The 13805-nt window shown below is 41.4% G+C and overlaps 2 protein-coding genes across 3 annotated transcripts; both read left to right on the top strand.

Moving 5' to 3' along the window:
- Positions 1 to 1377: 1377 nt before the first annotated feature.
- dmac2 (distal membrane arm assembly component 2) lies at positions 1378 to 6851 on the top strand. 2 transcript variants are annotated; one of them, XM_042063532.1, is made up of 6 exons: positions 1378 to 1467; positions 3021 to 3208; positions 4029 to 4109; positions 4712 to 4851; positions 5777 to 5939; positions 6070 to 6851. In XM_042063532.1, exons 1-6 carry the CDS (start codon positions 1450 to 1452, stop codon positions 6305 to 6307), a joined length of 828 nt encoding a protein of 275 aa, XP_041919466.1. In that variant the 5' UTR covers positions 1378 to 1449; the 3' UTR covers positions 6308 to 6851. The 2 variants fall into 2 exon arrangements, with proteins under 2 accessions (XP_041919466.1, XP_041919465.1); XM_042063531.1 differs by lacking the exon at positions 1378 to 1467 and adding an exon at positions 2704 to 2810.
- A 529-nt stretch (positions 6852 to 7380) lies between these two features.
- sirt2 (sirtuin 2 (silent mating type information regulation 2, homolog) 2 (S. cerevisiae)) lies at positions 7381 to 13718 on the top strand. The gene is made up of 16 exons (XM_042063530.1): positions 7381 to 7541; positions 7775 to 7812; positions 7977 to 8025; positions 8129 to 8239; positions 8432 to 8473; positions 8796 to 8902; positions 9079 to 9135; positions 9256 to 9324; positions 9528 to 9657; positions 9940 to 9999; positions 10147 to 10202; positions 10885 to 10961; positions 11503 to 11554; positions 11676 to 11743; positions 12029 to 12095; positions 12884 to 13718. The coding sequence occupies exons 1-16, from the start codon at positions 7526 to 7528 to the stop codon at positions 13031 to 13033; spliced, it is 1149 nt and encodes a 382-aa protein (XP_041919464.1). The 5' UTR covers positions 7381 to 7525; the 3' UTR covers positions 13034 to 13718.
- The last annotated feature ends 87 nt before the right edge of the window (positions 13719 to 13805 follow it).

The raw sequence follows: 13805 nt of genomic DNA, 5'->3' as shown, positions 1-13805 counted from the left end.
TGCACCTGTTTAGTGCATGTTGCAGCCTGGGAACAAGATAAATAAAAAAGTATGCATATTCATAAACAGGCATGAATAAATAAACACACCAGTCAACCATGCAGATGACACACAAGGATCACATTAGTTTCTCAAAGTCAAACTGTATTAAAATTGTGTGAATTATTAATTGTACCCATAATATAGACTGACCTTGAATGCTAATTGTTAAGGTCAGAACCTATTATTGTATATTTGAATGTTTTATTAGCCTGGAGGAGCTGATAACTACCTGAGCCCCTGCTCTCAGTGCGGACAATTTAAATGAGCATGAATCCATTATAATGGCAAACTGAATAAAATGCCTTATTCACACTGTAACAGACAACAGCAGATTGTCCATGGGAAAATACCTCTGACAAGATTCTATGCTTATTACTCAAGGTAGCCATATCCTCAAGTCTTTTCAACCAAACCCATGTCACCCTGCAGTCTCAGTATAGCAGACTGTTAATATAGCCCTATGAATGATATATGGTGGTATAAAATATGGTAGTGGTTGGTCATACTGGTCCTACTCCCTTATTCACAGCATCTCTCCAACACACAAACACACACACACACACACAAATTAATATGTTGGACCGCATGAATCAATCCTGTTCTTTGACTGCTTTTGACAGCAGGTGTGAGCCACTATGAGTAACTTAATGCATCGTGGTGTTACTCACACGGGAATGGGAGAGGCTTAGCAAGGAAAGGATGTTTGTTTTTCTTTCCCTTATAGTCCAAACATGTGTGAAATCCCTTCTGTCGCTGACTGTGCTTCTGTTCCTTTCCTCTCCCCTCTTTCTCACACACATAGAAGGAAGATGTGAAACCTTTGATAGACTATGAATTATGACAGGGCAATAATGGAGTATAATAGCCTAGGCCTAACCTACTGCAAAGCGAGAGATGTTTTTTGGAAATTGTTGCACAAGCCCACTTTGTGAGACTATATGCCAGACTATCATCTAACATCATCATTCTAATGTTTGTGGAGGCTACTGGGGAGGCTAATACATCAAGACCTTCCAAAGAATATGTGTGACAAACGGTATCTGGAGGCTCAAGTCGGTTGTAGAGAAGACTATTATTGAGGCTGGTTGGAAGGATCGGTAGCCTATGTGGGGTTCTAGCGACACCTGCTGCTGTTCTAGGCCTAGCATGAGCCATTTCAATACTTCAAAACCAACAAAAAGTTGTTGTTTTTTTAGTTGAAATATTTCTTCATATTCGTAGATCGTGTATCTAAAATGTATTTAATTCGTTTATTACAAAGTGATAACGAGTTTGTTTCACGACGTCTATAGCAAAGATACTTGATTACTACTCCGCTTTAACCCTCTCTGTCTATAGCCTTTACACAACATTAGGCGGAATATTTTTGTACCTCGATGGTTGCCGTAGTAGGCCCACGACAGAAATATGGCCGCCTCCTTGATGGTATGTCTGCCTTTTAATGTTTGCGTGAATACTAAATGCACAAAAACATAAGCGTTAGTCATAGTTAAAAATGGCTTTCTCACATTAAACGAAAGCGATATGTCATGTTTACGTTGGGTAACGGTAGCTTAATATTGGGAAATTACAAGGTTAGCCTATTAGGTGGCTGTGCATTTAACGTGGGTGTCTGTCGTTACCAGTCTCACGTTTTCAGCAGGTTTACTTTTCGGTTTTGTCATATAAACATTATGAGAACTTGCTTGCTTGTGCGGCTGAACTTGGCCAATATAGCGTTGTAGCATGCACACAGCTTTTCAAATCCTAGGTTAATGGATGGAGTTATCATGTCGATGCCATATGGACAAAATAGTGCTCAATATTTAGCCTGAGCAGTGTGTTGAAAGATAAACAAATCAGTTGAAAACGTAGACATATTTGACAATCAGGCCAATTATGCCAGACAGCCTCGGGGAGAATGCAAGAACTTTAGGGCTTCCCTGGTTATTAGCATTATTTAACCATGGTCGTCAAAATATGGATGGTTGTTGTTATGGACTAATACAAAAGTGTCAATTACTCGGGAACATGGGGGCTCATGAACATGCCCCCAGAGTGTGGCACTGTAGCTGTCTGGCTACTCTAGCTGTCGGCTGCAACAGCTGGAGCTAGGTCCGATTGTTTTTTTGTTTTTCTCATAAAGACAGTACTCGGTGACCACACAAAAACTCTACTTTGGTATGTCAGTCTAATGTATTTACTTGAATCATGTCCGTTTTCGGCTTTACATGGGAGTAGATTTTGATAGGCCTAGCTACATGACCTTTCTCAGACTCTTGCGATGACTTTTACATGCCCATTTAATGGAGGAAAGTATGCCTACTGTCAACTGACCACCCAAGACTGTCCCGGCATTCTGTTTTGGTCCCAGTTGGAAACTATATCTTATACAGTATTCAAAGGATTTTCTTACATTCTCTCTGCATTCCTGTCAAGCTCCGTCAGCTTGGACAGGGAACAGAGCAACCATTATGTTCTTTCCAGAAATGTTCATTTCAGGGCTTTAACTGGTCACTCAAGAATACCTTATTCACAATGTTGTCCCTAGTAAGCCATTCCTGTGAGTGGCCATGTGCTTAGGGTCATTGTCCTTTTGAAAGGTGAACCTTCGACCCAATTTAAGGTCCTGAGCACTCTGGACCAGGGTTTCCATAAGCATATCTCTCTGTATCTTTCTACATTCAGCTTTTCTTCAACCCTGTATCAGTCACTCCGTCCCTGAAAAACACTTCTACACAAGCATGATGCTGTCACCGCCATACCCCTGTTGGGATGTTATTGGGCAGGTGCTGTGTGCTTTTCTCCTGACATGATGTTTTTGAGGCCAATTTTCCACTTTGCCATTTTAAAAGTTTCTCCCAGGATCTTTGGATCTCAGCCAAAGTGTCCATCTGATTCTTGGTGACCTCTCTTACCAACGCTCAATACTTTTATAATCTCCCTGTAAATGCCTCTTTATTGACATTTTTCTATATTTGTTTCTTATGTCTGCACAGGTGACACGGGGATCCTGTCAAAGGATGCCATGGTTAGTTGCCAGGAGATACTTGAGTGTGACTCCTGCATCTCCGCCCAACATCATCACCCGATTCCTCTTGCGGTTAAGTCAGCAATTCTATGATGTGGAGCAGTTTCTGAACTGGAGCTCCACCTTCAGAAACAGGCTTGTTCGGCGTAAGAACCTGTGAGTGTCATCATAGTCTGCATGCCATTTAGTTTCAGTACTGTAGTCAAAATTTTCAGTACTGTAGGACAAAACATATCTTCCAACTGTAACAGCTGTTAACATTAATGATTAAGATGATAACATGATAAAGGATTAATAATATAATGTGTTTGACATGATTATCCAGTTAATATTTAGTATTTAGTCACAAGAGCCTAGTACCGTATATCAAATATATGACACCTATTAACTTTTCTCTACAACTAAAACAGTGTTTCCACAGAGGGTTTCTTCTTTCAAAAGTAATGAAATGTATTTACGAGTCATCAATTAATACATGCATAATAAAGTGCTTTTGGCACACATACATTAATCAGTCCAATCACTTGAACCATACATTAGGCTAGATCCCTTGTTAGCACCCTGAAAGGTGTGATGTTTCTGTGATACTTCTGTATATAAGTATAAGCATATATACTCTTTTGATCCCGTGAGGGAAATTTGGTCTCTGCATTTATCCCAATCTGTGAAATAGTGAAACACACACAGCACACAGTGAACACACAGTGAGGTGAAGCACACACTAATCCCGGCGCAGTGAGCTGCCTGCTTCAACAGCGGCACTCGGGGAGCAGTGAGGGGTTTAGGTGCCTTGCTCAAGGGCACTTCAACCGTGCCTACTGGTCGGGGCTCGAATCGGCAACCCTCCGGTTACAAGTCCAGAGTGCTAACCAGTAGGCCACGGCTGCCCCAAAAAATAAGAATTCTGTGTTTGGTTCCATTCATGTTTGCATTGAGAATCTCATTACAACCTTTTCTTTTACCTTTCTGTATGTAGCTTCTATGGCTATGCAAAGCAAAACTATGGTGATAACATTGCAGCAGCGTACTACATATTGAGCCTGAAAGGAAGTTTCAGGTACAGTTTTGGATTCTTCCCACTACTCAATTGTATTTGTGGAAACTGTATGCAAATGGTAGGCCTAAGCAGCACCGATTCTGTAACCCTTGTTTTGAGAAGTAGTCCTGCACTCAGGTGCACCAGCACCCTTAGGCCAGTGTTCTACTTTACATGTCCGCACAAATACCTGAAGGTCTACTAAAGTATGTGTGAGAAATGTCAGTGTAAATGCAGTGCTGTGTAGAAATCTGTACACCCTGCCCTTTGACACAGGCGCTGAACATGCAGCCAGGTGTTTGTAGCCCTGTTCTACAAGGGCACCAACTATGCATGAACAGACTCCAGTCAGATTTGAAAATGACAATTCTGCTTTTGTGGTGTCTGCAGCTGTCCTTGTACATGTCTGCAAGTGAATACAGTGCTAGCATCGGTCCCCAGCACATTTCATAAGGTGTTCGGGAGAGTTTTACTCCTGCATAGTTCTCAACACAATAGTTATCACTACAACCACAACAGTAAGGACAAGATACTGCAAGGAGGTCTATTTGTAGAAACTTTAATTATGAATTGTCTGCCTTTGTCTGTTTATCCTTCTGATATTTTCCTGTTATTTACGACAGGTTTGCTGGACAAACAGAATGGTTCCGGCCCAATGCCAGAGGACGATTCAGCTATGAGTTCATGACCTTCCCCGACTCTATGATTGAAGATGTTGACTTGAGTGGCACTCCCATCAACTGTGATGGACTAGACAACATTGGTAATGTCATCTCTTCTTCTGTCTCATCACTAATGCACACATACAAGTTACTTTTATGTCTATTTATGAATACTTTTCTTGTATATTCACCTTAAAGGAGAATTCCGGCGATGTGTGCACTTAACCAGATTTTAAGGGAGCTGGTCAAACCTGTATTTAGGCTGAGAGTGTATTTCAGTCTGAGCGGTAGTGGTTTTGTAATGACAATGCCTGCAGATCAGGATGGGGACCTTGATCCTTCCTGTCGTCCGTCATGGTGTAGTCAGACAAGACAAAGCAGTCGTGCGTGTAACACACACACATTAACAGAAATGACGCACAAGATTAGCAAGACTTCTGACCAAGTAGCTCTCTTAGGGGCTAGAGACCACAGACCAAGCCAATGGTCGGACGTCTAATTTTGTCTGGCCGGTCAATGAGCATCTGTAACTCCAATCGGTGTGGTGTGCGCAGCTCTGACACCACCTCAACAGGACTCCATTGACTAATGTGTGACCTATTCAACATGTTGAATCGGTGTCGGAGCCATCGGGAAAAGGGTTGCTAGCTTGCTCAAATGACAGTCTGAACGGCAGCATGTAGTTTGAAGTCGTCTAGGTGTGCATTTGCCTTCTCAGCCACTGCCTCCACTCCCCACACCCACCTTCACTGCCCAGACTGCAACTCACATTAGCATTGTATAAATTCTGAGAGGATGCACTGCAGAATGCAACAATGTGTGAAATCAATTTTGCATAGCTCAGTGTGTTTGCAGTTTCATGCTTGTGCACACTATGTTTCTGCCCTAAAAATTTGCCTCAGCAATAAACCACCTTCAAATTTCTGATGACACATTGTTGACTTTGTGCCTATGGCTGCCTGAACCTTACGGTTTGTTGGCTCACAGTGAAAACACATTTTCTTCTCTCCTCTCCTTCTTTATCAGTGAGTCAGCTGCAGCTCCGGAGGCTCACCCTAAGGAGCTGCCCAGAGGTGGACGGCTGGTTCCTCACACGCCTGCATATATTCAGTGACACCCTGGAGGAGCTGGACATCTCCCACTGCCCCCGCGTTACTGTAGGAGCCCTGTGTGCTCTGCAGCATCTCAGGTAGTGTGGGAAGCCAGAAAATACCTCTATATGCATGCAAGCGCCTATGTTTTTGTTTGACTCTCATATGAAGTAGCTAATCCCAGGTGTGTGGGATTGAATTGAGTGTCCATCCACATCTGTCCCACAGAAAGCTGCGTCATCTGGACATATCTGGCCTCCCCAGTGTGCACAACCCTGGGCTGCTGCGCATTCTTGTGGAGGAGATGCTGCCACACTGCCTTGTGGCTGGGGCCGAGTACAGCCAAGGCCTTGAGGACACAATGCAAACAAACATACAACAAACAAGCATAAACCAGCCCACAGCACCAGAGGCCCAGCCACACGCAGAGGAAAGTGGGAAGACTAGCACTCAGAGACAAGGGTAGACGCAGTGACGCTTGGAACTTGTACACAGACACAATTATATATATGAACTCTTCATTTCATAAGGTCAACCCACAATCACAGACAAAAGGGGGAAAAGAGGATGATCATACACGCATACACTCACACAATAAACTGTTATTTTGTTTCATGTTTGTTGCAAATTGCATAGCATTGTCCTCAGTGTTGAATTATTGTAATTCAACTACCGGTACACTAATTGTAATTAGTGTATTTACACTGATTTTGACATTCATCTGCACTTAAACATTTAAATGGGAATTGTCTTCACATGTACTCATTCATGTTTTTGAATGGAAGTGTGATTGCAGTTAACACTCCAAGGTTGATGCTGTACAGTTTTATTAAAACATTTTTATTAAAATGCTAAAATGTATACTGAATTGTAAGCATGCTGTCCATATCATGATCCATTTAGCATACAGTAGACAATTATGCGCCTGTACAATTATTTTTGTAATTGTAAATGTATTCATAGGCCTACAGTACCAACTATTGGCATTAAATGCATGTAATTAAACTGAACTGTGTATGAATGAACAAGGTCTAACTCAACTCTGAAAAATGAAAGGACTGCTAGATTTGCATTTTAAACAGGTGTGAAATCTAGTTTACAGAAAGGTGTTAATCCTCAAATCCTATTAACCGAGGTGAAGTGCTTTCAGCTAGGTGGCAAACTGTTTGAGAAGGCAACGTTGAACACTTTTTAAGACAAGACAGTTTTTCGAAACTCAGCATGTATGTATCTAGCGTATGATTTTTTTGTGTGTATTTCACTGAAGTTGGTTCACGCATCATCCGTCACCGATATCAAAACACCGATTTACCATTTCTTCCCTGTACAAAATCGGGGTAGTGTTACGGCAATGCTGGAATTGTATTGCTGGTACACGACACATTGAAGGTTATTTTGCCACTTAAATGGTATGGGCAACGATTTTGGAACTATCTTACTCCACAGGCAGAAATGGTCAAAGAAGGAAATAATACTCATGCAGCCGGTTTTTCTAGACGGATTTGTTTTGATGTAGGAACACTTCGGTAGTGTCGCAAAGATGTTTGGTGTCGCAAAGATGACAATATTGTAAACATACAGTTGACGCTACACTGTCTATGGGTTGGCGAGCTCAGATAGATACTTTGAAGTGGAATCATTCCATACAGTCTTGATTCCGTAGAGGTGTAGGCAAATCGAATAGATGTCTGATGCTCAAGGTAACAATTTTTCATTTTTGTGAAATGTCTATTATGCTCAAGTTAAGACAAACTGACAACTATGGACGTCAAGCTAGCGGCCTTGCTAACGTTCGTTCTTCATCTTGCATGAACGTTAAATCAAAGTGTTAATCTTAAAAAACTAACCTGTGTACCTCTATATGTCATGTGTTGCTGTCACTTGATAGTTTTACTAGTAAATGCAGTATAGCATCTATTTATTTTGCTTTTAGAAGCCACAAAGCCAGACGAGGAGGCTCCAGTACCCCAGGTAAAAACCTTTAATCTAATCAAAGGTAGCCCTGTCGCATTGGTCACGTGATCGCGCAGAAAGTACAAATGATCACCCATGCAATTATTGTATATGACTGAGAAACTTCACAAAAATATCTGTTGGTTTATATAGCTAATTAACTGATGTCTAATCGTATCCAGGACCAGTCGGACGATAGCGACGAGGGTGAGGCATCGGGAGACAGCGAGAGTAAGTCATATATTTTTTTTCCTCCAGAGAGTTGGTCATTAATTGTGGTTTAAAATATTGCGATGAACCCTGTCCGCCCTGACCCATGCCTCCCATACTTCAGTGGATTTCCTGCGCAGCCTATTTTCTCGGACACTCGGCTTGGGGCCTGGAGAAAAGGTTTTGGATGAGTTGACGCTCGACGGTGTAGCCCGATACATAAATAGCGGCGCATGTAAGTGATAGTTTCTTTCTTAACCTCTATCAACTCTCTTCTGTATGGCGAGTATCCTACGATGTGTACGATGTGTAATTCACGATGTGAATCGTGAATTTTCACAATATAGGCTCCTGGCTCAACTTTTCGTATAGGCTATACATCTTCCGGATGAAACAAGCCAGTGCGTTTCTGCATCTCCCCCTATAGGCAAGAATATCATCTGCATGGTCGGTGCTGGAATATCAACATGTAAGTAGCATGATCAACAATAGACTGACTCTTGATTTTTCTGTCTTTTGTAATCTCCTTGGTTTCTGCCAGTTCTGCATTGATGCCCTTCAGTTTTTCCAGTGTGCATGGTCTGTTATGTTTTTAGTTTCTTTCTGTAGTATGTCACACACAACTGGATACCACTAGACTGGAATCTGAAGAACTGGAACTGTGGCAGTTGTCCAAAACTTCATATCCATATTTATAAAAGTCATCCTCATTTTTTTTTCACTTGTTTAAGACAGTATAAGGACATGAGAGAGTGCCGAGTTGGAACTGTGGTTTGTTTTTTTGTGTAAAGCGGCAGGCATCCCAGACTTCCGCTCTCCAGGGACAGGCCTCTATGCCAACCTTCAGAAGTACAATCTACCTTACCCAGAGGCCATATTTCAGATTGGTTACTTCAAGGTATACACCCTCAGTGACTGGTGTTTTGGGGCTATGATTCACAAAAACATTTCTTGTTGTGCTTTTTATGTCTTTCTCAGTTTCTCAATTTCTTTTTCAATTTCCCTCACGGGATCAAAAGAGTATATATACATACAGTCTTTTCTCATCCTATGTTCTCCATGTTGTACTCTCAGACACACCCTGAGCCCTTCTTTGCCTTAGCCAAGGAGCTCTACCCTGGACAATTCAAGGTATTTTAGCTCACCTGCATGTTTGGAGCGTCAGTTATAGTCATTTAATATTTGTGTACTCCTGTATGTATATTTTTGTAGTCGTATGTTTGTAGTTGACTTTATGCGTTATGTCTGAAGCCAACAGTGTGCCACTACTTTATCAGGATGCTGAAGGAGAAGGGGCTGCTCCGCCGCTGCTACTCCCAGGTGAGGCCACCACTAGCCCTGTAGCACTCAGATCATGAGAAGCTCCTACTGTATGTTCATGACCTGCTTGACATTCACTTATATCAGCCCCTGTTACATCTGTTAGGTCATCTCTGGTCTTTGACCGATGGGTTCTCCTACAATGGATTAACTGTAGATATTAGTATTATTATTATTGTTGTTGTTATTATTATTTTGCATAGAACATTGACACTCTGGAGCGTGTGGCGGGGCTTGGGGATGCAGACCTGGTTGAGGCTCATGGAACTTTCTACACCTCACACTGTCTCAGCTTCCTCTGTCGCAAGGAGTACTCCCTCGAATGGATGAAAGGTTGGTAACTAGCAGATGCTTTTGTCCAATGTGACTTACAATGACATCAATAAACATTATTTTAACATTAAAATGAACAGTTTATAGTAACTGGCCTAAATATGGCCTAAATTAAAAGGAAAATACCAATTATTAATAGACTTAATAGAATTAACAGATTATATGTTTATAGTTATAGTTAAGAAATAACCATAAACATATACAAACCATGACTGCAATGTTTTGTAATTAATTAATCAAGGTTAACAGATAAGCCTTAATCTGATTTTCTCTGACCTGCAGAGAAGATTTTCAAGGATGAGATCCCCATGTGTGACAAATGCAGTGGATTGGTCAAACCAGGTGAGACTCTCCAGTTTCATTTTTTAACATTTTGGTTGGTTGGCTCATTTTGGTGCATGCAACATACGGTAGTTAGTGCACATATGACATGACTCTCTCTCTGTCTCTTGCTCTTTTCCTCTCTTCTCCTCCTCTCTCTTGTGTCAGACATTGTTTTCTTTGGTGAGAATCTACCAGCTCGATTCTTCACTTCCATGACAGCGGTAAGAGAGACCAGAAGACGATAGAGCTTGAGTTATTTGTGTCAGTTGCCCACAGCACTGGTGTGATTGCATCTATTCAATTACCCATTTTGCTGTTCTTTTAACAATTTTGACATCTTATGATGAATATTGTTATTTTTTATTGTCATCTTAGTTCTGCCATGTGTTTTTTGTACATCCACATCTAACTATGACTTTTTGTTTTTTAAACAAAGCATTGTCTTTAATATATTACACAGTTCTCATCTACCCTCCTATCTATTCTAATGAGTGACATCCTGGCATGGTTCTCAGGCATATAGCTCAACTGAGCAAGTAGCCTTATGATCACAATAACCGTTCACTATGCTGGTTGAGGCATTGAATGTTAATCGCTTTCCCATTTCTGTTGTCATAGCATTTATTTGTCTATGTGTATAGATGGATGTAGAATGGTGTGTGTGTGTGTGACTATATAAATAGTCTTTGACAGATACATGTATGAATGGTTTTGATTCTCTCCTCCTTCTTATGAACAGATTTGGGTAGATGGGCTCTCAGACCCAATTTCTTTTATTGTGTTCATTGTCAATGGTGCTACTCTACATAAAACTGAATTGCATTTGAATGTAAGTGAATTGAATTGAAGTTAATGTCCCTCTGTTACTTTCTTTTTAACCCCCCAACCTCTGATCTCTCTCAGGACTTTCCTCGATGTGACTTGCTCATCATCATGGGCACATCTCTACAGGTGCAGCCCTTTGCTTCCCTAGTTGGCAGGTAAGCACCTGATGCCTCAGTGCTCCAGCTCATTTCATATCAGCTGTAGATTTGTCTCTCCACCTTTACCACATTTCAAACATGTCTCACATTAGTCGTTATGTGTGTTCAATCCACTGACCACCTACCACCTGATCGGAGTTATCATCTAGGGGCAGCCGTGGCCTACTGGTTAGCACTTCGGACTTGTAACCGGAGGGTTGCCGGTTTGAACCTGGACCAGTAGGCACGGCTGAAGTGCCCTTGAGCAAGGCACCTAACCTCTCACTGCTCGCCGAGCGCCGCTGTTGATGCAGGCAGGCAGCTCACTGCGCCGGGATTAGTGTGTGCTTCACCTCACTGTGTGCTGAGTATGTTTCACTAATTCACGGATTGGGATAAATGCAGAGACCAAATTTCCCTCACGGGATCAAAAGAGTATATATACTTACTTATACTTATCTCAGAAGGAAAAGACTGGTTGAATATTTACATGGTCTGTGTTCCTCAGAGTAATGTGAGAATTTGACCATTTCCATGTGTGTGTTGCATATTTATTTAGAGTCCCTAAGAGTGCTCCCAGGCTCCTCATAAACATGGAGAAGACAGGAGAGGTGCGTTTCCTGTGCTTTTGTCTTGTTTTATTTCATTAGATTTGCACAGTATGACCTCTGTGATCATATGTTGCTCTATCCCCCTCCCGCTCTGTTTCTCCACCACATTCTCCCTCTACAGTCGGACTTCCTGGGTGGGATGCTTGGTTTGGGTGGAGGGCTTGACTTTGATTCAGACAAAGCTTATAGGTAAGACAATGGCATTTCTGACACACACACAAATACACCTATCCTACAAATATCCTGCTTACAGCTGTTTAGTGTGTATACAAAACAGACATTAACTGCTGCTGCATGGTCTGTCAAATATGTACTTACAAGAAAGCTTTTGGTAATGTTATTGTTTAGGAATACAATCAACTGACATAGCATTATCCCCTTGATTTGGGGACAAATGTATGGGAAATGAGTGGGTGATGGGAATGCACACAGTTGTGAAAAATCCCATAGTGAAGCTCCAGTCCTCTCCTATAGAGATGTGGCCCACATTAGCACCTGTGATGAGGGCTGCCTGGCTCTTGCAGACCTGCTGGGATGGAAGGTAAGCCAAGCACACAACACCATAACGTTGGTCACTGGTGTTTTTGTTCATTATCACATGCTACCTTGGCAGTAGTACTAAGAACAAACACATGATGGCAGTAATCAGCAGATGGTAAGGAAGTACCTGCCTCTCAAGCACTGATAAACTAAGTTATCACTGTTAAATTGCTTGAAAACACAAGCTAGTTGCCAAATAAAATGGGGCAAAATGGGACATAAATCGGTCACTGTGTATACCACAGCTGACTGCTGCTGTGGTGCATTAGTGTTTTCTTGTGAAAATACATTTGTATTTGCAGTGTGTGTTCCCTCTACCGTCCAAGCTTTTATTATTTAGCTGATGCTTTTGTCCAATCAAGGCTCAGTGCGAATAGGAGACAGTATTGTAGTCATTATTATCCTGCATAAAAGCTACAACGCCAGTTCAGAGTCAAGTTAATTGACGGGATATAGATGAGAGGAATAGACAGGATAAAGGAGGTCATGGTAAGTGCAAGTTAAGTTTGTTAGTGGTGTTAATAGAGGAGGTTAGTGCAAGTTAAGTGTGTTAGGTTTGTTAGTGCTGTTAATAGAGGAGGTAAGTGCAAGTTAAGTGTGTTAGGTTTGTTAGTGCTGTTAATAGAGGAGGTAAGTGCAAGTTAAGTGTGTTGATAAGTGCAAGTTAAGTGTGTTGAGTTAAGTGTGTTGATTGTGTTGTTAATAGTTGGTGGTTGGAGGCTTTGTTTTTCCCCTCTGTTGAGATGGATAGGAGTATAATGTGCTGTTTCTAATTGGTTTCTATCCTAGGAGGAGCTACAGGAGCTGGTGAAGCGGGAGCACGCTTTGATTGACAGCAAAAACAAGAATGAGAAAGGTGGAGCAGCCAATGAGAATTCTTCAGCCACCGAACAGACAGCTCAGGGGGCGGAAGCTGGCATAAGTGAAAAGACTGAGTGACCAATGATCAATGACAAATGACACAAGAACAATGGAAAGAGATGCCCTGTGGCTCTGGCCAGTGGACTCTCCCCATCTCCCTCTTCAGTCAATCTCTTATTCTTTACACATCTCTCTCTTTTCTTTCTCTCTTTCTCTCTGTCCCTCCCACCTTCCCCTTTTGTTTGCAGAATCAGTAACATTTTCTATTTCTCTAACTTGGTCAGCAGAGTAATATGTGGTAATCAGGTTACTGAGACCTGCAAATTGATGATCTTGCTGTATCCATGAGAGGAGATTTTAAGCCACAGTTGTCTATACATGATTCTGAGCAGTTCAGCGGTTCATACACATCCACATGAGGCTGGTAATATCAATAGTGCAAATTATTACTTCAGATAAAGACAGTTAATTCTCTTAATCATGATTTTTAAAAGCAATAAGTCTGTATTATTTGATTATTTTGATAGAAGAAAGTATTTGAAAGATAAACTAACATTAATATATATGTTTTAATATTTTAAAACTTATCTGGAGCTTAAGTTTTCTTGTTTTTGTTGGAGGAAGAAGAAGTCGCTCTCTCTATTAGAGTGTTGCAGCACTGTGTTCTCTCACCATAACCTCAATATGATCGTAGAAGCGCACGTATGAACGGCAAGTCAAAAACAAGACATACAACTAAAGCAAATAAAACATTCTAAACAAAGTAGAACAGTGGAAGTGTGGGTTATTTTATAGTATGGAGTCATATCATTACCATACCCTAATCTCTCAGATTAAACTCCGACATGTT

This window comes from Alosa sapidissima, chromosome 15 (assembly GCF_018492685.1).
Source record: "Alosa sapidissima isolate fAloSap1 chromosome 15, fAloSap1.pri, whole genome shotgun sequence".
Classification (NCBI taxonomy): domain Eukaryota; kingdom Metazoa; phylum Chordata; class Actinopteri; order Clupeiformes; family Clupeidae; genus Alosa; species Alosa sapidissima.
The sequence above is the reverse complement of the archived record's forward strand: the minus strand, read 5'-3'. Positions and strand labels throughout refer to the sequence as shown.

Excerpts from the sequence above, each read along its gene's own strand:
- dmac2 (XM_042063531.1), top strand. The coding sequence starts at position 2,766 with ATGATGCTGTCACCGCCATACCCCTGTTGGGATGTTATTGGGCAG. Across the intron at positions 4,110-4,711 it reads AGCCTGAAAGGAAGTTTCAG|GTTTGCTGGACAAACAGAAT; the intron begins GTACAGTTTTGG and ends TATTTACGACAG. Across the intron at positions 5,940-6,069 it reads TGTGCTCTGCAGCATCTCAG|AAAGCTGCGTCATCTGGACA; the intron begins GTAGTGTGGGAA and ends TCTGTCCCACAG.
- sirt2 (XM_042063530.1), top strand. Across the intron at positions 7,813-7,976 it reads AGGAGGCTCCAGTACCCCAG|GACCAGTCGGACGATAGCGA; the intron begins GTAAAAACCTTT and ends AATCGTATCCAG. Across the intron at positions 8,240-8,431 it reads ATACATAAATAGCGGCGCAT|GCAAGAATATCATCTGCATG; the intron begins GTAAGTGATAGT and ends CTCCCCCTATAG.